We start from the raw sequence: 24927 nt of genomic DNA on the forward strand, positions 1-24927 counted from the left end.
TCTTTGTAAAACTTTATAGAACATCACATTTGTATACAAAATTCAACAAAAACAATATAAATTAAGCAAATCGTCTTCCCTTGCTTCACTTCTCCGACTCTCTCCACCCTCTGGCGTTCCGTCCAAACTTATAGACGAGCCGCCGTCCGTCCACTCGCTCCAGAATCTCTCTTTTGTAGTAATATCTGCAACACGAGATACAGATTTACATGTAATTGTGAGGGCTGTGGGTCTGTGTCACCAGCAGATAATAGGGACTCTTAAAGTTATCCGTGAAACGAATAACCACTAAACTGCTTAGGCAGGCATTTTAGGAGAAGGGGAAAAATAAACAACACAAAACAACCTTTACAGGTGGAAGCCTCAAAGTGAGTATGTACAGTAAGAAAATAAATCAAGTCCAAAAAACAGGACGACACTCAATAAAGAGGTATAGTAGAAAAGTAAATAAGCCACAAGGGCACCTCCTAATAACGGAGTTTATATTGAAAAAAGTAAAACAATAAACCTCCACTAAGGGAGTTTATGTGTAGAATAACGCCAGTAGCCTAAAACAAGAATGACTACAATAAAGGCTAAATTCTGAATCAGAAATCAGCACTATACACTTCAATATAATAAGCGTGGCCAAAAGGAGAGCCAACACTAGGAAATGAATACGCAGTTGACACTGCGAGATCCAAACTTAAATAGACCCACACACCTGCCGACCCATGAGGCAATTAACCACAGAGACCAGGCATTGACAGCTATCCCTCACAGGAGATGAAATAGACAGCTGTCCCTCACAGAAAGGTGAAAATAAAGCAAAAACCATGACAGTAATGAACGGATGACTAAGTACTGTATACATTTACATTTACATTTAGTCATTTAGCTGACGCTTTTATCCAAAGCGACTTACAAGTTCTGTACGACAAGTCATCAAGAAGGGCACAACTCATCAGCTGAGTAACAATGTTCATAAAGTGTTGAGTGCTACAGTGTAGGTTAGTCTATTAGGACAAGTGCATGACAGTAAGGTTAGTTAGGGTTAGATTATTTATTTTTTATTCAGATAATGGTTGAAGAAGTGCGTCTTTAGTCGACGGCGAAAGATTGGAACGGGTTTCGGCTGTCCTAACTGGGGTGGGTAGTTCATTCCACCATTGTGGGGCAAGGACTAAGAATAGGCGACTTCTCTTTGATGACCCTCCCGGAGCTCGGATAGGAGTAGGTCTGAGGCGGCCAGTATCGTCACAGTGTAATTTCGCCGTCACCATGCCAGGACTGTTGGCATCAAAGCGTTGACAATCTCTTGAGTGGGATTTCCAAGAGTCTTGTCTGTAGTTTATTCTCTCCAGTATGACTTATGCGTCTCTTCAGATCTCCCTTCTTGCTGAAGCCAGGACTACTTCGTATTTTCTGTGTCTTCTTTGGTTTCAGTAATAGTCAATATAGCCTTTTCTTGATTTTTATCTAGTTTTAGCTCTTCTTATTTGATGTTTTTTACTCTTTTGCTAGTTTTAGTGTTCTTTTTACTCCTTACTAGTTTTAGTCTTGCTTTTTTTTTTTTTTTTTTTTTTTACTCCCTTGCTAGTTTTTATGTTCTTTTAAAATGTAGCGCTTTGAGATTTGCTTTGGGCCTTACTTTTATTTTACTGCATGAAGCACAATCTCATACAGAACCAAGCATTTCACTATAATGTATATGTTTACCTACCTTATAATGTGACAAATAAAACTAAACCTTTAAAATTAAAGTTACTGTGGTCACAGTGAAGTTCAAGTTTCAAGTACATTACAGTGACATGCTTGGTTCCGTATGAGCCTCCCGAGAATGTGCTTCATACAGTAAAACAAGTAAAAAGAATAAAGACCAAACACTATACAAAATATACAATATACAAAACTAAAGTACAAAATGCAACGAGGTAGAGATGTAGTGCAAATATTTTAGTAATAAATAGATGAAATAGAAAAAATATGGTGTAGTGTTAAAAAGTGTTTCAAGTGTCTACAGTACGTACGTGAATGTTAAGGTGAATGTTTAAAGTGAGTGTGTGCAGCATGTGGATGTGTGTGCAATGAATGGGTTAGAATGGATACCGGTACAACTGTGAAAAAGAGTTAGCAGTTAATTATATTGTCTACACTGTTTATTTTTTGTCATATTTTTATATTCATATGTTCTTCTGTGGCTAACATTTACGTCTTCAAAACGTCTTCTCTCCAAAACACTTGAACGGCAGCAAAAGCAGCGGCTTCACTTGGCACTAGGAGCGCTGAATGGTTGGGAGCCAGTGTTGTAGTCGAGTCGCTAAATCTCGAGTCCGAGTTGAGTCTCGAGTCCCCAGTGTTCGAGTCCGAGTCCAAGTCCGAGTCACCAAAGAAGAGCCCGAGTCGAGTCAGAGTCAAGTCCCCATTACCCTGGCCCGAGTCCGAGTCCAAGTCATCAAGGTTGAGTCCACTCCACTCTGGCAGTCAAAGAGCTGACGTACAAATAAAAAAAGGTCTACATTAAACATAAATGACACGTCACCGTTTCAAAGAGAGTTTATTTACTTTGTGACACAATAGCCAAACAAATGCACTAGCCATCAATATATTATGCAAAAATGATTAGGGCCTGTTACAAAAAATATAAAACATTAATTACTGTATTTATCAATGAACAACTCCGAGTCGGAGTCTGCACCTTCCTGGTCCGAATGCAGTCAATGCTCGAGTCCAAGTCCGAGTCATCGGTGCTCAAGTCCAAGTCGAGTCACGAGTCCTGAAAATCAGTCCAGGACTGGAGCTACTACAACACTGTTGGGAGCTACAGTAGCTAGAATGATTGGGCACCATCGCAAGCTGACAGCTGCAGTGATACAGAGGCTGAAACATTCATAACCAATGACCATCACAGGGAAATATTGAACTGTTCTTTTTCTTGAAGAGGAAAGGAACCTCGTTTTGAAATAATTGGAAACTATTACAAAGGGTATCATGTAGTATGGGCTCCAAGAAAACCTTTCTGGTGCCAGAGTACCACGTGACTGCCACGACGTTCTGAATTCAAGTGACAAACCAAAAATGAATCAGTGACACGGCTTTCACCCTACGGTCTCTTCCACCAGCCTGATATGTAAATAAAGTACTTAACGACTGCAGGAAGAATTTACATATTGTACATTATGTTATAGCCATAGCCAAGTAATCTATTGACATATTTACGAAAATGTACAATGTGTACATATTACAAATTCTTTTGAACTTTTAACGTTTTCAGAAAACATTTGAGTCCCCCTGCTGGGGAACAAAACCAGGGCACTCATATGGGAGGCAAGTACCTTTACCTCAAGACTACAGAGACACACTTTTCTGATAGCCTCACCCAAACCCTAACCCTAACCTTAACCACACTGTTACCTTAAACTAACCATAACCTTAACCACAACTTTCTATCTTAACCATAACCATTAAACGTTAAAACAAATCATCAACATAGTATTGCTGTGTTTGTATCAGGGTGGGTGTCTTAGTCTGGTGGTGAGAGCTGTGTTTGTATCAGGGTGGGTGTCTAATTCTAGTGGTGAGAGCTGTGTTTGTATCAGGGTGCAGGGTGGGTGTCTTAGTCTAGTGGTGAGAGCTGTGTTTAGGGTGAGTGGGTGACTTACTCTGTGGTGAGAGCTGTGTTTGTATCAGGGTGGGTGGGTGTCTTAGTCTAGTGGTGAGAGCTGTGTTTGTATCAGGGTGGGTGTCTTAGTCTAGTGGTGAGAGCTGTGTTTGTATCAGGGTGGGTATAGGTGTCTTAGTCTAGTGGTGAGAGCTGTGTTTGTATCAGGGTGGGTGTCTTAGTCTAGTGGTGAGAGCTGTGTTTGTATCAGGGTGCAGGGTGGGTGTCTTAGTCTAGTGGTGAGAGCTGTGTTTAGGGTGAGTGGGTGACTTACTCTGTGGTGAGAGCTGTGTTTGTATCAGGGTGGGTGTCTTAGTCTAGTGGTGAGAGCTGTGTTTGTATCAGGGTGGGTGTCTTAGTCTAGTGGTGAGAGCTGTGTTTGTATCAGGGTGGGTGTCTTAGTCTAGTGGTGAGAGCTGTGTTTGTATCAGGGTGCAGGGTGGGTGTCTTAGTCTAGTGGTGAGAGCTGTGTTTAGGGTGAGTGGGTGACTTACTCTGTGGTGAGAGCTGTGTTTGTATCAGGGTGGGTGTCTTAGTCTAGTGGTGAGAGCTGTGTTTGTATCAGGGTGGGTGTCTTAGTCTAGTGGTGAGAGCTGTGTTTGTATCAGGGTGGGTGTCTTAGTCTAGTGGTGAGAGCTGTGTTTGTATCAGGGTGGGTGTCTTAGTCTAGTGGTGAGAGCTGTGTTTGTATCAGGGTGGGTGTCTTAGTCTAGTGGTGAGAGCTGTGTTTGTATCAGGGTGGGTGTCTTAGTCTAGTGGTGAGAGCTGTGTTTGTATCAGGGTGGGTGTCTTAGTCTAGTGGTGAGAGCTGTGTTTGTATCAGGGTGGGTGTCTTAGTCTAGTGGTGAGAGCTGTGTTTGTATCAGGGTGGGTGTCTTAGTCTAGTGGTGAGAGCTGTGTTTGTATCAGGGTGGGTGTCTTAGTCTAGTGGTGAGAGCTGTGTTTGTATCAGGGTGGGTGTCTTAGTCTAGTGGTGAGAGCTGTGTTTGTATCAGGGTGGGTATAGGTTTCTTAGTCTAGTGGTGAGAGCTGTGTTTGTATCAGGGTGGGTGTCTTAGTCTAGTGGTGAGAGCTGTGTTTGTATCAGGGTGGGTATAGGTTTCTTAGTCTAGTAGTGAGAGCTGTGTTTGTATCAGGGTGGGTGGGTGTCTTAGGGCCCTTTCTCACTCACCTATTCGTTTCTCTTCCGTTCCGTTCTAGCCCGTTCCGAGATCTAATGCGAACTTCCCCCCTCCCTCTCCCCCCTCTAGTTTGTGTACACACTGCAGTCTTGGTTCGCTTCGGGTTCTGTTTACGGTTTGCCTTTGCCGTAGGCGATGATGTCACGTTCGAAAATGTAAACAGGAAGTGTCTTAAGGCGAGACACTGCAGGTGAATAGTCAAATATACTTTTTTTGTTGATTTTGAGATTTTGTTATATTTTGCTTCCTAAACATGTCTTCTATGAAACTAGTGACAATAAAACGTCAATAACACACATTTAGTTGTTTATTTTACATCATTTTGCCTTATTGCATACATAAATGTGCACATATTTAATGGGGAAGTGCCTCATTTGCATATATAAACATACATTTCAGAAAACATGCAATATATTTTTTCTTAGTTTATATGTACATAACAAATTGGGAAAGTTTCATAGTGATATCTATTCAAATATGTCTTTCCTATTAGGGGGTACTACACTGTACTACACTGTTTGTAGCCTGTGTGTAGTTCTGTTCAGTTCAATAACATCATTATTATTATTCAGTTATCAGGCATGTGTTTAGGTTGTCTATTACTAATGGTTTGATTAGGTATTGTGTTTGTAAATATCTGTTTAAAAAAAACAGTATGGCATTTTACAATACAGAACTTTGAAGGCGTTTTCCCAAAAATGAGTTTTAAGAGTTTTTCCTCATACTCTGAGCCAGAAATCTCCACTTCAGTAGCACTCACATACACCAAAACTTCCAGTTCTATTCATATCTATGTTCTGAAGGTATTTACAGAAGGGTTTGTTGATATCGCATTCATACCCTGATTTATATCACATTTTATTCCTAAAAACATGGCGAAATATGGAATTTTACCATAAAAATGGACTGAATGGAGTATTTTCTGATTTATGGAGTGATAAAAAGAGATATCCAAAATCCCCTCTGTAATAACCTTTGGCTCTAATATGTCAACAAAATGAAACTATAATTTTGAAAATGGCTTTATTCAATGTTCAGATTTCTGTCCTGGAATTATATGCAAATTAGTGCATATTTAAGTAGACCATGCCTCATTTGCATATTTAAACATACAATTTCAGAAAACTTGTAATACAAAAAAGTCTTGTCTTAATATAAGTAATCAACTGGGGAAGTTTCATTGTGATATCTATTAGTTAATTTTTTTACCCTATTCACCTGCAGTGTCTCCCCTTAACATGACTGCGGAGACTGGATGCTGATATAAAATGAACAAATAACCAATAAATATGAAGTTATATTTGAACCTCTGTTGTCAAGCCTTGTCAATATAACCCACCCCATTTGATCACGAATGGATGGTGTTGTAGAGTCCGCTTTTGAGCGTTTTGCAGGGTTAACGATAGCGCTAAGCTAACGGCTAATGCTAGTTAGCTTAGCCTTTTACTAGTAACATTGCTGCATCGATTATATTGAATGTCATTTATCTACTGGTCGACCACGGCCGACTGGTTGGGCACCACTGGTCTAATAGAAATAAATGCATTCGAACAAGAAAGTATAGTATACAGCAATGGCTAACGCTAAGCTAACGGCTAACGCTAGTTAGCTTAGTCTGTCCAGCAGCTAACATTATCCCATCGCTCGTGGCAATTATATTACATGTCATTGATCTACTGGTCGACCACGGCCGACTGGTTGGGCACCACTGGTCTAATAGAAATAAATGCATTCAAACAAGAAACTAATGTATAGAAATAGCATGGCAAAAGAAATTGCAAGGCCTAATGCGAGCCAGAAGTGCTGTGCTTTGTAATGTGGCTTCATGTTTTCATCCACTGAGCTGTGAGGTTTCACATGCTTGTTTTTGGTTGAGGTCTGAACTCTCAAATTGTCCATAAATATCGTTTTTGTGGGTATTCTCCAGTTGTTGCTGTGTGGTGTTATCTGCCCAAAATTCAAGCAAGCATGACAGTAACGACGCTGTGTGTGTCACGCCCCCCGCTCCCACGGCCCGATTCCGAGACCACCTAATCCAACTGTCCCAGGTTCAGCGGGGGGTAAAACGAATCAGCGCGGTTCGATCCCAAAAAGGGGTGTGTCCGTCTGAGTGAGAACACTCCCCCCCGTTCTCGGGAGCAGTGATTCGATCCCAATACGTGAGTGAGAAAGGCCCCTTAGTCTAGTGGTGAGAGCTGTATTTGTATCAGGATGGGTGTCTTAGTCTAGTGGTGAGAGCTGTGTTTGTATCAGGGTGGGTGTCTTAGTCTAGTGGTGAGAGCTGTGTTTGTATCAGGGTGGGTGTCTTAGTCTAGTGGTGAGAGCTGTGTTTGTATCATGGTGGGTGTCTTAGTCTAGTGGTGAGAGCTGTGTTTGTATCAGGGTGGGTGTCTTAGTCTAGTGGTGACAGTTGTGTTAGTATCAGGGTGGGTGTCTTAGTCTAGTGGTGAGAGCTGTTTGTATCAGGGTGAGTCTCTTAGTCTAGTGGTGAGAGCTGTGTTTGTATGAGGGTGGGTGGGTGTCTTAGTCTAGTGGTGAGAGCTGTGTTTGTATCAGGGTGGGTGTCTTAGTCTAGTGGTGAGAGCTGTGTTTGTATCAGGGTGGGTGTCTTAGTCTAGTGGTGAGAGCTGTGTTTGTATCAGGGTGGGTGTCTTAGTCTAGTGGTGAGAGCTGTGTTTGTATCAGGGTCAGTGTCTTAGTCTAGTGGTGAGAGCTGTGTTAGTATCAAGGTGGGTCTTAGTCTAGTGGTGACAGCTGTGTTAGTATCAGGGTGGGTGTCTTAGTCTAGTGGTGAGAGCTGTGTTTGTATCAGGGTGGGGGTCTTAGTCTAGTGGTGAGAGCTGTGTTTGTATCAGGGTGGGTGTCTTAGTCTAGTGGTGAGAGCTGTGTTATTATCAGGGTGGGTGTCTTAGTCTAGTGATGAGAACTGTGTTTGTATCAGGGTGGCTGTCTTAGTCTAGTGGTGAGAGCTGTGTTTGTATCAGGGTGGGTGTCTTAGTCTAGTGGTGAGAACTGTGTTTGTATCAGGGTGGGTGGCTGTCTTAGTCTAGTGATGAGAACTGTGTTTGTATCAAGGTGGGTGTCTTAGTCTAGTGGTGAGAGCACTCGCCCGCGACCACAATCATTGTTAGTTCGACTTTGGTTTGTTTTGGACTTTCACAGATATGAAATGTAAATATATTACTTATAGAATAAGTAAATATATTACTTATCACTATAACATAATGTACATTATGTATCTTTTTTCCTCCATTAGTACTTTATTATGTTTTCTGATGAGACCGTAGTGGGAGCTGAATGGCTCACACTCTAGATCTCGGCCCATTTGAACACTATTAGTCGGTTCTGGAGCAACTGACGATTTTCACCAAGAACACAGGTTCAGTTCTCTTTCCGTTTAATTCAGTGGATTCTCTCTGACAGTTTTCCTATCTAACCTAATAACAAATAAATTAGGATTAATGTTTCATTCGTCGGCAAACAAACATCAATTTCTCTTTTACTTTTGGAATTGAAAGTGAAATGAACCCAAACTGTTATATAGATGGGTTTCTTGTCCACGTCAGACTCGGTGCATCAAGGAGGCAAAAATAAACTCCTGGTCAGAACAACAGGGCAGACTACAATATATTTGCATTTGTTAGCCATGCTAGCAAGTTTGAAGTGCCATGGTTTCTCCATAGAGCTCCATTATACTGTTAGTCAGGGGAGTGTCATGGTTTATCCATAGAGCTCCATTATACTGTTAGTCAGGGGAGTGCCATGGTTTCTCCATAGAGCCCCATTATACTTTTAGTCAGGGGAGTGTCATTGTTTTTCCATGGAGTTCCATTCTACTGTTAGTCAGGGGAGTGTCATGGTTTCTCCATAGAGCTTCATTATACTTTTAGTCAGGGGAGTGTCATGGTTTCTCCATAGAGCTTCATTATACTTTTAGTCAGGGGAGTGTCATGGTTTCTCCATAGAGCTTCATTATACTTTTAGTCAGGGGAGTGTCATGGTTTCTCCATAGAGCTCCATTCTACTGTTAGTCAGGGGGGTGTCATGGTTTCTCCATAGAGCTTCATTATACTTTTAGTCAGGGGAGTGTCATGGTTTCTCCATAGAGCTCCATTCTACTGTTAGTCAGGGGAGTGTCATGATTTCTCCATAGAGCTTCATTATACTTTTAGTCAGGGGAGTGTCATGGTTTCTCCATAGAGCTCCATTCTACTGTTAGTCAGGGGAGTGCCATGGTTTCTCCATAGAGCTCCATTATACTCTTAACAAGCTCAGCGCAGGTAGGCGTCAACTCGGTCACATGATTCAGCGGGTATTGCTGATTGGCTCGAACGCGGTGTGTTTACAAACAAGAAACCTGTCTATTTGGAATGACGAGGTAACATTCCAGTCGGTATCTGATAGACCCACTAGTGGAAGCTGGTATTTCTCAACCACGCCTGACTGCTCACCGTGTAACTGTTGATGAATACTTTCATAGTGTGCATGTGTGCGTGCGTGCGTGTGTGTGTGTGTGTGTGTGTGTGTGTGTGTGTGTGTGTGTGTGTGTGTGTGTGTGTGTGTGTGTGTGTGTGTGTGTGTGTGTGTGTGTGTGTGTGTGTGTGTGTGTGTGTGAGACGTGTGCAACATGATAATAAACGTAAATAAACTACTATTCGACCACAGGAAAGAAATTACATAATGTATGTTATATTTAGTGGTGGGACTCGATTGTTAATTAATCAAAATTAATCACATTTTAATCGCATATCAATATTTTATGCGAAAAGCAACATTTTTCAATTCTCAGAATTTTGGTATACGAGTGAATCAATGAATATACATTATACATAAGTTTAAGCGATGTAACATTCTTACACAATAACGAAAAATCATCATAAATAAATGCATAATTTTTTTTTACTTTTAATTCTTTCTGTAGTTAATTAATAGAAATTAATGCGATAAAGTCCCACCCCTAGTTATATTATAGCCATAAGTAATATATTTCCCAAACAAACATTGTTCATCTATACCTCCTCATTGTTAATCTATATATCATTGTTAATCTATACCTCATTGTTAATCTATACCTCATTGTTAATCTATGCCTCATTATTAATCTATACCTCATTGTTAATCTATACCTCATTGTTAATCTATACCTCATTGTTAACCTATACCTCCTCATTGTTAATATATACCTCATTGTTAATATATACCTCATTGTTAATATATACCTCATTGTTAATCTATACCTCATTATTAATCTATACCTCATTGTTAATCTATACATAATTGTTAATATATACCTCGTTGTTGATATATATACCTCATTGTTAATCTATACCTCATTGTTCATCTCTACCTCATTTCTAATCTATACCTAATTGTTATTCAATCAATCAATCAATCAATCAATTAAATTGATTTATATAGCACATTTAGACATGACGCTTGTCAACCAAAGTGCTTCACATAGCTAAGAACAAAGAAAAGCAAGAAAAAACAACCAACGAATAGACAAGGAAACAAAACAGCACGTCAACAAGCAAGGCTGGAGTCAGAGTGAGTCAGGAAAGGCCAGGCGATATAGATGGGTTTTGAGTTTCGATTTAAAAGACTCGATAGAGGGGGCAGATGTAATGGACATGGGGATGCTGCTCCAGAGGTCAGGGGCTGCGACAGCAAAAGCACGTCCCCCCTAGACTTGAAGTTAGACTCTTCAACTCATTCAGAACGCAGCGGCCCGCCTGGTCTCAAACCTACCGAAGTTGGCCCATGTCACCCCACTTCTTAGGGACCTGCACTGGCTCCCCATTGCTGCACATATCCGCTTCAAGGCCCTCGACCTGGCATACCGTGCGGCAAAGGGAACCGCTCCCGCCTACCTCCAGGTCAATGGTCTCTAACTACACACCCGCAAGACCCCTACACTCTGCATCTTCTGGCCGCCTCAGACCCACTCCTCCTATCCGAGCTCCGGGAGGGTCATCACAGAGAAGTCGCCTATTCTCGGTCCTTGCCCCACAATGGTGGAATGAACTGCCGACCCCAGTTAGGACAGCCGAAACACGTCCAATCTTTCGCCGTCGACTAAAGACGCACTTCTTCAACCATTACCTGAATAAAAAAAAGAAAAAAAAGATCTAACCCTAACTAACCTTACTGTCGTGCACTTGTCCTAATAAACTAACCTACACTGTAGCACTCAACACTTTGATGAACATTGTCACTCAGCTGATAGAGTTGTGCCCTTCCTGATTACTTGTCGTACAGAACTTGTAAGTCGCTTTGGATAAAAGCGTTTCAGCTAAATGACTAAATGTAAATGTGCCTCATTGTTAATCTTTACCTCATTGCTCGACTCAGTTTTTCATAAGTCATGCTGCTGTTATTCTTCTTCTTGCCCCACAGCTGGGCCACGGCCTCAGACTTCAGGAAGCGGAAGACGCCCTCCGTCCTGTCCTCCCACTTTATGAGGCCCGGGTTGCGCTCCGGGCTCAGCAGAATGTCCCTGATGAACTCCCACAGGTGTGTCCCTCTGGGGTCTGTGCAGGAAGGAGGGGACATGAGGAGGAGACATGAGGAGGCATGAGGAGGAGACATGAGGAGGCATGAGGAGGCATGAGGAGGCATGAGGGGGCATGAGGGGGCATGAGGGGGCATGAGGAGGCATGAGGAGACATGAGGAGGCATGAGGAGGCATGAGGAGACATGAGGAGGCATGAGGAGAAATGAGGAGGCATGAGGAGACATGAGGAGACATGAGGAGACATGAGGAGGCATGAGGAGACATGAGGAGACATGAGGAGGCATGAGGAGACATGAGGAGGCATGAGGAGACATGAGGAGGCATGAGGAGGAGACATGAGGAGACATGAGGAGGAGGCATGAGGAGGCATGAGGAGGCATGAGGAGACATGAGGAGGCATGAGGAGACATGAGGAGACATGAGGAGGCATGAGGAGGCATGAGGAGGCATGAGGAGACATGAGGAGGCATGAGGAGGAGGCATGAGGAGACATGAGGAGGCATGAGGAGACATGAGGAGACATGAGGAGACATGAGGAGGCATGAGGAGGCATGAGGAGGCATGAGGAGACATGAGGAGGCATGAGGAGGCATGAGGAGACATGAGGAGGCATGAGGAGACATGAGGATGCATGAGGAGGCATGAGGAGACATGAGGAGGAGACATGAGGAGACATGAGGAGGCATGAGGAGACATGAGGAGGCATGAGGAGACATGAGGAGACATGAGGAGGCATGAGGAGACATGAGGAGACATGAGGAGGAGACATGAGGAGGCATGAGGAGACATAAGGAGGCATGAGGAGGCATGAGGAGACATGAGGAGGCATGAGGAGGCATGAGGAGACATGAGGAGGAGACATGAGGAGGAGACATGAGGAGGCATGAGGAGACATAAGGAGGCATGAGGAGACATGAGGAGGCATGAGGAGGCATGAGGAGACATGAGGAGGAGACATGAGGAGGAGACATGAGGAGGCATGAGGAGACATAAGGAGGCATGAGGAGACATGAGGAGGCATGAGGAGGCATGAGGAGACATGAGGAGGAGGCATGAGGAGGCATGAGGAGGCATGAGGAGACATGAGGAGACAAGAGGAGGAGACATGAGGAGGCATGAGGGGGCATGAGGAGACATGAGGAGGAGGCATGAGGAGACATGAGGAGGCATGAGGAGACATGAGGAGACATGAGGAGACATGAGGAGACATGAGGAGACATGAGGAGGCATGAGGAGACATGAGGAGACATGAGGAGGCATGAGGAGGCATGAGGAGGAGACATGAGGAGACATGAGGAGACATGAGGAGACATGAGGAGACATGAGGAGGCATGAGGAGGCATGAGGAGACATGAGGAGACATGAGGAGGCATGAGGAGGAGACATGAGGAGACATGAGGAGACATGAGGAGACATGAGGAGGAGACATGAGGAGGCATGAGGAGACATGAGGAGGAGGCATGAGGAGACATGAGGAGGCATGAGGAGGCATGAGGAGACATGAGGAGACATGAGGAGACATGAGGAGACATGAGGAGACATGAGGAGGCATGAGGAGACATGATGAGGGGACATGAGGAGACATGATGAGGGGACATGAGGAGACATGAGGAGACATGAGGAGGCATGATGAGACATGAGGAGACATGAGGAGGCATGAGGGGACATGAGGAGACATGAGGAGGCATGAGGAGACATGAGGAGGCATGAGGAGACATGAGGAGGCATGAGGAGACTGCTACTGGATACCTATCTATCTATCTATCTATCTATCCATCCATCCATCCATCCATCCATCCATCCATCCATCCATCCATCCATCCATCCATCCATCCATCCATCCATCCATCCATCCATCCATCCATCCATCCATCCATCCATCCATCCATCCATCCATCCATCCATCCATCCATCTATCTATCTATCTATCTATCTATCTATCTATCTATCTATCTATCTATCTATCTATCTATCTATCTATCTATCTATCTATCTATCTATCTATCTATCTATCTATCTATCTATCTATCTATCTATCTATCTATCTATCTATCTGTCTATCTATGAGGAGAGATGAGGAGACATGAGGAGACATGAGACATATATCTATCTGAGACTCTGTCTACTGTCTACTGTAATGAAAGATGAAGATGCTTTTATACTCACTGTGTTTCTTCACTTGATGAGGGCGACTGTAAGACCGCTTTATGTCTGAGAAACAAGCAGAATTAAAATTACAGTATGTCTTCTGCTGACTACTACTACATAGTGTGTCAGCTCTACGTCACGCAGCTCTACGTCATGCAGCTCTACGTCACGCAGCTCTACGTCACGCAGCTCTACGTCACGCAGCTCTACATCACGCAGCTCTACGTCATGCAGCTCTACGTCACGCAGCTCTACGTCACGCAGCTCTACGTCACGCAGCTCTACGTCACGCAGCTCTACGTCACGCAGCTCTACGTCACGCAGCTCTACATCACGCAGCTCTACGTCATGCAGCTCTACATCACGCAGCTCTACGTCACGCAGCTCTACATCACGCAGCTCTACGTCATGCAGCTCTACGTCATGCAGCTCTACATCAAATAGTAACAAAGGGAAAAAGAAAAAAGAAAAACATATATAAAAAAATAAAAAGTATTTAAAAAAAATTCAATAAAACATAAATAAATGTGTATACGTTTTGTCCATAAAACTATGAAACGTTTGTAACCTTTGCTAAATGATATATACTGAATTATGTTTCTTTTTTGTATTTTTTTCTTTTTCTTTTTTGTAAATAGTGTCATGTAAAAAGGGTAGGCAATTATAAGCCTCGGCTTCAGCCTACACCTTTTCGGTCATTTTTTTTTTTTTTTTTTTTTTGGAAGTTCTACTATTATGCTTTGTAAAAAAAAAATACATTCATTCATTCATTCATTCATTCATTCATTCATTCATTCATTCATTCATTCATTCATTCATTCATTCATTCATTTATTCATTCATGATGCCTTACCGGGGCTCGATGGAGCAGGTGAGATGACAGGAGCGAGGGGTTGAAATGAGGGATCATATATCTCTGTTGAAACAAAGAAAAAGTTGTAGTTATAAAATAAATTTGTGTGGCTACATGATAACATGTAAGACAGTGCTATATATACCCTATATATATATACATTTATATTTACAGCATATATCCATATCTGTCTGAATATACCTGCATATAATCATCCTATAACTTATAACTTGTATTATAACTCTTTATGATAAGTGCTGTATATACTGTATATATATATATATATATATATATATATATATATATATTAGTGCTGTCAGGCGATTAAAAAAATGTATCTAATTAATTACAGGATTCGTAATTAATTAATCGAATTAATCGCATTTTAATCGCATAACCATTTTATGCCTGATATTCTACATTCTATAATCATATTTCAAATTGCATGTGTCCAGATGTCAGAATTCAGTACTGTATCTACAAAACCTTCTGTTTAATCATCCTCCATCTATTAATTTGCTTAGATTTTTCAGGTCTGGTCAATTTGAGCATAGTGTTATTCACAGTCAAAGATTAAAAAAAATTATTGATATTCTCATTTGGTTCATTACAATTGACTCAAAATAAAATTTTCATTCAATCAATCACCGCGCAGATTGATTGATTGAATGAAAATGTTATTAACAGATTGCAGAATGGGTACAACAGTACGGCTCAATACACACAATTGATAAGGGGATGCAGACCAGAGAAAGACTTTCGTCTTGTTTACATCAGGGTCCCCCATTTTCAATTCATAATGAATTGTAAGTAAGGGTGCACCATGCACAGTGCAATCCATTCTTTGTGGATCTAGCCCACAGTATTTCTGACACTGGGAATACATTCCCTGAGATCCATAGATGTCCCTAGAATCAGATACCAAGAACATGCAAATGGACAATATTAAAAAAAAGTCTGTAAATGTGTATTCTACATTCTTATGGAATGAATGAGATACAAAAAAAAATTATAAATAAAAAGAAAATTATAAAAAAAATAATTTTTTTTTGTAATTAATTTTGAGTTCATTTTCATAACGCGATAATTTGCTGTGTAATTAATTAATCTAATTAACGCGATAAACTGACAGCCCTAATATATATATATATATATATATATATATATATATATATATATATATATATATATATATATATATCGACATCTGTCTGTACATACTTGCATATAACCCTTGTTACATACCTGTAGATACTATATCTATATCTGTACATATCCCTTACCTACTCCTACTATCTACTATATATATACCTGTACATATCCCTTACCTACTCTTACTACCATAGTAGTCTTACATGTATCACTATACATATTAATACTATATCTATATCTGTACATATCCCTTACCTACTCTTACTAGTTACACTGCTGGCCAGTATGACTTACTACCATAGTGTCTTTATACCTGTATCACTGTACATAGTAATACTACAACTCTGTACATACATCTGACTAGATGTATACAGTAGATGTATCTATTACTCAGTAGTACTCATTTATATATTTTATACCCAGTTTAATCACCCGTACATTGTATATTATCATCGCACTTTACTGTTATACATTTGCACTGTGGTTGGATGCCAAACTTATTTCCGTTGTACTGTACTTGTGCTGCATGATTGATGACAATACATTTTGATCTAATTTGATGTAATCTAATCATGTGATCTTACCTCCAGGTGTATAGCTGGCGTCTGGAAATGAACAGGAGAAATCTACTGGAGGAAAGAGAAAGACAGATGAACAGAGGACATTATTATTAAAGGCTTCTTGTGTCAGAATGGGAGTGGCTCGTCAGTGGGGGACGCTGTCGGGGCTCGTAGCCGTCCACTGGATCCTCTGCTTGGTGGTGAATGGAAGCAGCGTTGTTGTTAACCCTTTCACTACCACACTAAAGAAGGTTAACCCTTTACTATCACACGACAGACGGTTAACCGTCTGTAGTGTGGTAGTGAAAAGGTTAACCCCTTTGTCGTGTGGCAGTGATAAGGGTTAACCTTCTGTATTGTCGCACTGAAAAGGGTTAACCATTGGTAGTGAAAGGGTTAATGTGCGTTAACGCTGCTACTGTCTATGTGGGCCTACTGTGCATTTAACGCTTATATTATAGTTTCAGGGACACTTACATTCTGTTGTTTTGATTTCAAACTGCCCTATGTCCACATGACACTGACCTGTGCAGAGACGAGAGGGAGAAACACTGTCAGGGTCTCGGCATACTTCTGCTCAGGGGCGTGCACAGATAGGGCCGAAGGGCGGGGCTCGAGCCCCTGCCCCAAGTGCCCCAAGTGCCCATATTTCTAAGAGGCTAACCTCTTCGATGCGCGCACGTCGCGGCACTTTGCTCTCGTCTGTCGGCTCCGGGCTGCGTTTCTCCCCGTCATTCAATACATTGTTGGAAAGTTGAATTTTTGCGGCCTTTCGATCGTCACCACACACTCGACCTATTGCTTTATTTTGACATCGGTGGACGACGCCATGGCAGAAAGTGTAAATAGCGTGCAAGGATTGTGGGAAATTGTAGTAAACTCGCATATATACTCTATTTAAAACACCAACTTTATGGGAAATGTGCTTACCGTCTTCTCCAGAGTCGGACAAGAAGATAGACACCGATTTCCCCTCTGTGCGTTCAGTAGAAAGCTATCTGGCTGGGGAGCATGTTGCCTATGTCACAGCCCAATGGTCCCACAGCCCTATGTTCCTACAGTCCTATGTTCCTACAGCCCTATGTTCCTACAGCCCTATGTTCCCACAGCCCTATGTTCCTACAGCCCTATGTTCCTACAGCCCTATGTTCCTACAGCCCTATGTTCCTACAGTCCTATGTTCCTACAGCCCTATGTTCCTACAGCCCTATGTTCCTACAGCCCTATGTTCCTACAGCCCTATGTTCCTACAGCCCTATGTTCCTACAGCCCTATGTTCCTACAGCCCTATGTTCCTACAGCCCTATGTTCCCACAGCCCTATGTTCCTACAGCCCTATGTTCCCACAGCCCTATGTTCCCACAGCCCTATGTTCCCACAGCCCTATGTTCCTACAGCCCTATGTTCCTACAGCCCAATGTTCCTACAGCCCTATGTTCACACAGCCCTATGTTCCTACAGCCCTATGCTCCTACAGCCCTATGTCCCTACAGCCCTATGTTCCCACAGCCCAATGGTCCCACAGCCCTATGTTCCCAAATGTCTATGTTCCCACATTTTCTTTTTTCATAAATTTGTATCTGATTTGATGCCCCTTTCTCTTAATTTGGTAGCCAATTACACCCAACCTATTATCCAATTGTTCTAGTAGTAGAGGGTTCGTCCGGGAACATAGGGCTGTAGGAACATAGGGCTGTAGGAACATAGGGCTGTAGGAACATAGGACTGTAGGAACATAGGGCTGTAGGAACATAGGGCTGTAGGAACATAGGGCTGTAGGAACATAGGGCTGTGGGAACATAGGGCTGTGGGAACATAGGGCTGTAGGAACATAGGGCTGTGGGAACATAGGGCTGTAGGAACATAGGGCTGTAGGAACATAGGGCTGTGGGAACATAGGGCTGTGGGAACATAGGGCTGTGGGAGGGCTGTGGGAACATAGGGCTGTGGGAACATAGGGATGTAGGAACATAGGGCTGTGGGAACATAGGGATGTAGGAACATAGGGCTGTGGGACCACTGGGCTGTGAGAAACATAGGGCTGTGGGACCACTGGGCTGTGGGAACATAGGGCTGTAGGAACATAGGGCTGTGGGACCACTGGGCTGTGGGAACATAGGGCTGTGGGAACATAGGGCTGACCCCTCTGGCTGCAAACTAGCCTAGCTTAGCACAAATGAATGGAAGCGGACATGGACCGCCTAGCCTACCTGTTGGCCAAAAACACCTCTCCCAGAGTTAGGCTAGGCTAGCTGATCAGTATCCGCTTCCATTCATTTTTGTGCTAAGCTAGGCTATCTATTTTCTTGTCTGCCTCTGGAGAAGACGGTAAGCTAATCTCCTATAAGGTTGGCATGTTCCTTTAAAAGCAAGTATACTGAGACCCAATGTATTGTAAAGCTGTTGCATTGGCAGTCCTTTCCCCGATGTATGTCAATACATCGCAACGTCACAATAACAACATCAGCAACATGCTATGGCACATTGGGTCTCATTCTCCAACGGACTTAAGACAAAAAATTTGCTCTTAGGGCCATTTAAGACATCTTAGGGCCGATTTTAGGATTCACCAACCGTCCCTACTAACACAACAGTAAATATAAGGTTTAAATAAATATAACACATTGACATATTTATTTAAATTATGATTAATTAATTCCAAGGAGGCATGTAGAGTTGACATGAAGGAATCACTATGATTCCTCCCAAATAAAGCCCTTAAGAACACAGAGCACAACAAGAGTCTGTCAAGTTAAGACTGCTCCTAAATCCTGCTCTTAGTCAGGGCCGAATCCAAGCTTAGGGACGGTTGGGGAATCCGAAAAATCTGCCCTAAGATGTCTTAAATGGCCCTAAGAGCACATTTTTTGTCTTAAGTCCATTGGAGAATGACACCCAATGTGGTCTAGTCTGGTCTCAATTCCCCCATTGTATTTATGCTGCGTCATTGTGTTTAAACAGGCTATGCTCGTTTTGTTTTGTCTTGCATACTGCATTTCTGAATACAAATCATTATCTTAATAGCATGCAGTTGCACAAGACATTGATTACACCATACCAAAACAATCCACACTCTGTCGCAGAGTTTAGAACCTTGATCTCCAACCTTTGTCAATCAAGTTGTACGTGTTTTCATAGATTTCTATCCTTGCTTTTGTCTCGCCTTGTTGTCTTATTGTTACGATTTGATATGCCGTGTGATTTTATAAGCCTTTTTTTTAAGCTCATTTGAGTTATTTCTCGACGTACACTCGGCGTGAGGGAAACCTCGGTTTTGCCTTTCGCGTTAAATAAAGGGTTAAATAAAGGGTATACCCAATGGCTGAGAGAAGTGAGACTGGGAGACTTGTGTGTCTGGGAGACTTGTGGGACTGGGAGACTCATGTGACTCGTGTGACTGGGAGACTTGTGTGACTGGGAGACTCATGTGACTCGTGTGACTGGGAGACTTGTGTGACTGGGAGACTCATGTGACTCGTGTGACTGGGAGACGTGGGAAAATACACAGGTCACAACATGTTTACAGGAACGTTTGGGAGTTGCATTTTGATTGTATTTGGAGTATATTTCCTGTAGTGAACTAGGCTAGACGTCTGCCCCACTGCCAGTGATGAAGCTAAGCTAGGCTAACGGTCCAGGCGTTCCCTAAGCCCAATGCATGCAGACAGAGAGACGAAAAAGGTATGTTATCTTCTTGTCTAACTCCAGGGAAGATGTTAAATAAGCACATTTCCCAAAATGTTGGAGTTTTCCTTTACGAGCTGGATCTTTACACTCAGTTGCCTTTCGCGTTTAAATTTTTTTTAAATTTTTTTTTATCTACTTTTTTCTCCCATTTTCTATTTTTCTCCCATCCCAATTTCGTATCGTCCAATTCTACCCTCCCCTGTCTCGAACGTTGTTAGGCCATGCCTCCCACAGGCCGGCTGCAATGTGGACAAAGCCTTACATCACGTGTCCCCTCCGGTACTCGAGGAAGCAGCCGTCGCATCTTTTCACCTGCACAGCGCGATCTCTCAGCGGCGAGGGTCTGCGTGGGAGGGACACGCCGCCCCCGTCGCTTCCTGATTCTACTGCACAGGCGCACCAACCGACCCGTAGGAGTCGCTGTCCACAACGTCCGATCCCCACCCATCAGCTTCCCCACCCCCTAACACTGCCAATGTGTATTAGTATGAACGACCAGCCAAGCTGGTAGCAACGGCGAGAGCTGGGCTCGAACCCAGCGTCTCCTGCATTGGTGGTGAGCGCCTCCTTGCCCACTACACCACCTAGCCGCCCTGCGTTTAAATAAAGGTTTGAAATAATAAAAAATCAAAGAGGAGTTCCCTCTCTCTCCTTGACCCACCGCCGCTCCACTTGAGCTCTGTCAGGCTGTGGAAGAGGACGGGTCCCGCGCTGCCGGCCGCGTGGCTGAAGTCCTGGTAGTTCATGCCGCAGAGCTGCCGGCCGTCCACGTCGAAGTTCTGGAAGGGGATGCTGGAGGCGTCGATCTGGTGCACGTCCATCACCTGCTGCAGCCACTCCCACACCTGGTACTTGGTCCAGTACTGGGGCTGTGCGTCGTGGGACCACAGGCGGCCGGTGTAGCCGCCGGGCATGACCATCGACACTGCGGGGGGGCGGGGGGATGGAATAGAATAGAAATACTTTATTATTAACCGTTTTTTGTCACGTGGCAGTGAAAGGGTTAACCTTCTTCTGTGTTGTCGTCGCAGTGAAAGGGGTTAACCCTTTGGTAGTGTGGTGGTAGTGAAAGGGTTAATAATCCCGAGGGAAATCGCTCACGGTAAAAAACAGTAAAAATGTAGGTAGTCAAAAACAAAAGTCACGAATAAGAATAAAAATAAGAATACGAATAAAATACCGGTCCGTCCGGGATATACATTTTCTATGTTATGTATATAAGATAAGATAATCCTTTATTGATCCCCTTGGGGGAAATTCGGGTGTCAAAGCAGCATGGGGGCTGGGGGGAGGGGATACAGGGTGGGGGATGCATCGCTTCACAGTACAAATACAATATAGTAATATACAAAAAGTACAAATACAAGATAGTCCGGTGGTGAGAGTGGTATACATTCAAAAAATATAAAATATACAGTCAAAATATACATTAAATAGTATATAAGTTAAGCGTCTGTACTGTGGCAGTGAAACGGTTAACCTTCTGTAGTGTGTGGTATAGTGAAAGGGTTAAAAGCACCATTCTTACTTTGTGGTTGTACAGCTATACGGGTCATCATCAGTTGTCAACCACTGAATAGAATTTAATTTAGGGAACACAACACTTTTTACACGAAGAGGCCTGAACACAGAGCCGTCAGAGGCGCGCGACAGAATGAGATTATCGTGTTCTCCTAACGAGGTGTCCATCCACGGCACGAGGCAATCTAATTAACTAACGGACGCCAGTGGAGAGGACAGGTTATGGCGGGAAACACTAATTGAGACCGCCAGTGTCGTGCTCGCCGTGCGTCAGAGGGCCGTTTTGTGATAGCTAATTATAACATTTTTTAAACAGCTCAAAACGTACCTTTTTAAACTAGCTTTTAAATGAATTATTATCTTTATTTTATTGGTTATGGTTAGGGTCAGGGTTAGGGTTAGTTTAAGGTAACAGTGTGGTTAGGGTTAATGTTATGGTTAGTGTAAGGTAACAATGTGGTTAAGGTTAAGGTTATGGTTAGTTTAAGGTAACAGTGTGGTTAGGGTTAGGGTTAGTTTAAGGTCACAGTGTGGTTAGGGTTAAGGTTATGGTTAGTTTAAGGTAACAGTGTGGTTAGGGTTAAGGTTAGTTTAAGGTCACAGTGTGGTTAGGGTTAAGGTTATGGTTAGTTTAAGGTAACAGTGTGGTTAGGGTTAAGGTTAAGGTTAGTTTAAGGTAACAGTGTGGTTAGGGTTATGGTTAGTTTAAGGTAACAGTGTGGTTAGGGCTATGGTTAGTTTAAGGTAACAGTGTGGTTAGGGCTATGGTTAGTTTAAGGTAACAGTGTGGTTAGGGTTATGGTTAGTTTAAGGTAACAGTGTGGTTAGGGTTATGGTTAGTTTAAGGTAACAGTGTGGTTAGGGTTATGGTTAGTTTAAGGTAACAGTGTGGTTAGGGCTATGGTTAGTTTAAGGTAACAGTGTGGTTAGGGTTATGGTTAGTTTAAGGTAACAGTGTGGTTAGGGTTATGGTTAGTTTAAGGTAACAGTGTGGTTAGGGTTATGGTTAGTTTAAGGTAACTGTGTGGTTAGGGTTATGGTTAGTTTAAGGTAACAGTGTGGTTAGGGTTATGGTTAGTTTAAGGTAACAGTGTGGTTAGGGCTATGGTTAGTTTAAGGTAACAGTGTGGTTAGGGTTATGGTTAGTTTAAGGTAGTCTTGAGGTAAAGGCACTTGCCTCCCATGTGAGCGTCCCAGGTTCGTTCCCGAGCAGGGAAAGTGAAGCGTTTTCTGAAAACTTTAAAAGTTAAACATTTCTTAATATGTAATATATGTACTTATTTGTAATGTGTACACGTTGTACATTTTCATAAATATGTGAATCTTTTTTTTTAATCTCCTTTACTTTTCTCTTTGTATACAAACAAGTTCCAAATTGACTGTGATAACTGTTGCTTGTTTAAATATGCAGACTTGGTTGCCTTACTGAAGAAGGGGGATACTGATTGATTGATTGATTGATTGAAAAGTTTATTAACAGATTGCAGAATGGGTACAGTACAGTACAGCTCAATACATACAATTGTTAAGAGGATGCAGACCTGAGAAAGACTTTCGTCTTGTTTCCATCAGGGTCCCCCTGAGAGAGAGGGTCATCTCTCCTGAACTGGTGTAAAGAAAGTTCCTTAGAGATGAATGTAAGTAAAACTAAGGAACTTGTCATACAGTACATAACAGTATCTCAGTGCAGCCCCTCATGGTCAAAGGACAAACGACGGAGCAAGTGGATCGTTTTAAATAGCTCGGCACGTACATTGATAGCAATCGTAACTTCAATAAAGAGATACCGACCACATATTTAAATCATGCAATCAACGCCTCCACCTTTTCCGTGAGCTCAACAACCTTTGTGTGAGTAAGCCAATTATGGAAACGGTTTATAAGAACCTATAGTGGAGGGAATCTTAACCTCTAACATGACCATGTGGTACGGACATCTGAACATAAAAGGAAGACGTAAGTTGCAGAGGACAGTGAATTTGGCCTCTAAAACCATAGGGAAGCCACAAAAAAACGATAATCTACAATGAAGTGCTTTAGGAGGAAAACTAGGAAGATACAGTAGTGGGTGACCCCTGACCCCTCTCACCCACTCTATGGGGGAGTTTGGGCTGTTGCCCTCTGGTAGTCGTTACAGAGACTGAACTGAATACAAATAAAATAAAACTCCTTCATTCCTAATGCCATTAAGGCATTGAATTAATCTTGCACTCGTTAGACCCGGTCCTTGATGTATATTGTATTCCTACGTTCTCTGCACTTCTCCATTACAGAAGTATGTGTATATAGTCTGTTGTCTTTGTCATTGTTGTTGTTTTATTTGTTTGTTCAATGCTGAGACCAAAGACACATTTCCACACTGTGGACATTAAAGTGAAACTAAACTAAAAAACATATTACTCATGGCTATATAACACAACGTACACTAATGTACCTTTTTCCTGTGGTCGATAAGTTAAAAAGTAAGATACAAAAAAAGGTCACTTTAAGGAAAGAACTGTTGTGGTTCTTGTATAGTAGCCTATAGTTTAGAAATAGCAAGTATAGCATAAGGACATATAGAGTAAAAACTGTATATTGTATAGGAGTGTACATAGGAGGACCCAGTGGCTTAATTCGTAGCTAACATTGTATTGCATTATCTCAGGACTTTATCATGTCTTATTTTATGTCTATTTTATTATCTTCTATTTTTATTTACTATTGTATTATTGCCCAATCAAAGCGGACATGGCCACCCGCATTTCACCGTATGCCCTGGTATGTATGTGTGACAAATAATAAACCTCTTGAATCTTGAAATCTACTTTATTTACACATTTTAAGCGAGATCGGGCTGCGTGAATAAAATATACCCCCGATGTTGTGTTCTTCCTCACCATCTGAGTAGGCGTTAGGGCTCCAGGTGATCGGCAGTTGGCTTTCAAGGCTGGCAGTGGGAGTGATGCTCATGTTGCTTCTGTATGACGTACCATGGCCCAGGGCTGTGGAGAGGAGGCCGGCAGAACAGCACACGCAAGTCAAAATGATCAACGGTGCATTTATATAACAAGCTTTTATCCAAAGTGTTTTATACAGTTTCTGTTCCTCACATTTCACCCATTCACTCACACACACCGACGGGCGGCAGAGGCGACCATGCAAGGTGCCAACCTGCACATCGGGAGCACATGAGGGGTTAAGTGTCTTGCTCAAGGACACTTCGACACGCTGCCCGGGAATAGAACCGGGAACCTTCCGACTACCGGATGACCGCTCTACCTCCTGAGCCATTGTCGCCCCTGATTGGGGGGTGATTGGGGGACAATACTTCTAAAGAACATCATCAGTAATGTGGCTTATAATAACAGTAGCTTAGCCTGGAATTAAGCAATTATTGGTTACATTTACATTTAACCATAACAAAAAAAAATATATAGCCTATATTGTATACATCCAATTTATAAAATATGATGTATAATAAATACATAATATATATATCTTTAAATGTTTAAATAATTTGTTTATGTATGTAACAAACGGTTAAAGGTGCTGTTGTTTTCTTTTGTTGAAATAAGCAGTGTACAGTACATGCTAAAATAATAGCTCTAGACTCGGACAGCCATCACTGATACAGAGTGTCTGGTCAGTAACATGGGTCTCCCAGTCCCTCCGCTCTGCAGTAAACAGCC

The 24927-nt window shown here is 42.4% G+C and overlaps 1 protein-coding gene across 3 annotated transcripts; it reads right to left on the reverse strand.

Moving 5' to 3' along the window:
• ehf (ets homologous factor) lies at positions 1-24235 on the reverse strand. Of its 3 annotated transcripts, none has more exons than XM_084339004.1 (8): positions 24136-24235; positions 22434-22493; positions 20397-20660; positions 16073-16114; positions 14337-14399; positions 13502-13546; positions 11156-11351; positions 1-185 (listed from the first exon to the last, which is right to left on the reverse strand). In XM_084339004.1, the coding sequence occupies exons 1-8, from the start codon at positions 24206-24208 to the stop codon at positions 86-88; spliced, it is 843 nt and encodes a 280-aa protein (XP_084195130.1). In that variant the 5' UTR covers positions 24209-24235; the 3' UTR covers positions 1-85. The 3 variants fall into 3 exon arrangements, with proteins under 3 accessions (XP_084195130.1, XP_084195129.1, XP_084195131.1); XM_084339003.1 differs by having other exon boundaries at positions 16073-16117; XM_084339005.1 differs by lacking the exon at positions 22434-22493 and having other exon boundaries at positions 16073-16117.
• Between the last annotated feature and the right edge of the window lie 692 nt (positions 24236-24927).

This window comes from Notolepis coatsorum (assembly GCF_963971535.1).
Source record: "Notolepis coatsorum genome assembly, contig: SCAFFOLD_1660, whole genome shotgun sequence".
In the NCBI taxonomy this organism is placed as follows: Eukaryota; Metazoa; Chordata; class Actinopteri; order Aulopiformes; family Paralepididae; genus Notolepis; species Notolepis coatsorum.

Coding starts and splice junctions, on each gene's coding strand:
- ehf (XM_084339003.1), bottom strand. CDS start 24,208: ATGAGCATCACTCCCACTGCCAGCCTTGAAAGCCAACTGCCGATCACC. Junction 22,494..24,135: donor CCCTAACGCCTACTCAGATG/GTGAGGAAGAAC, acceptor TAACTTTTAAAG/TTTTCAGAAAACGCTTCACT. Junction 13,547..14,336: donor ACCTGCTCCATCGAGCCCCG/GTAAGGCATCAT, acceptor CTTGTTTCTCAG/ACATAAAGCGGTCTTACAGT.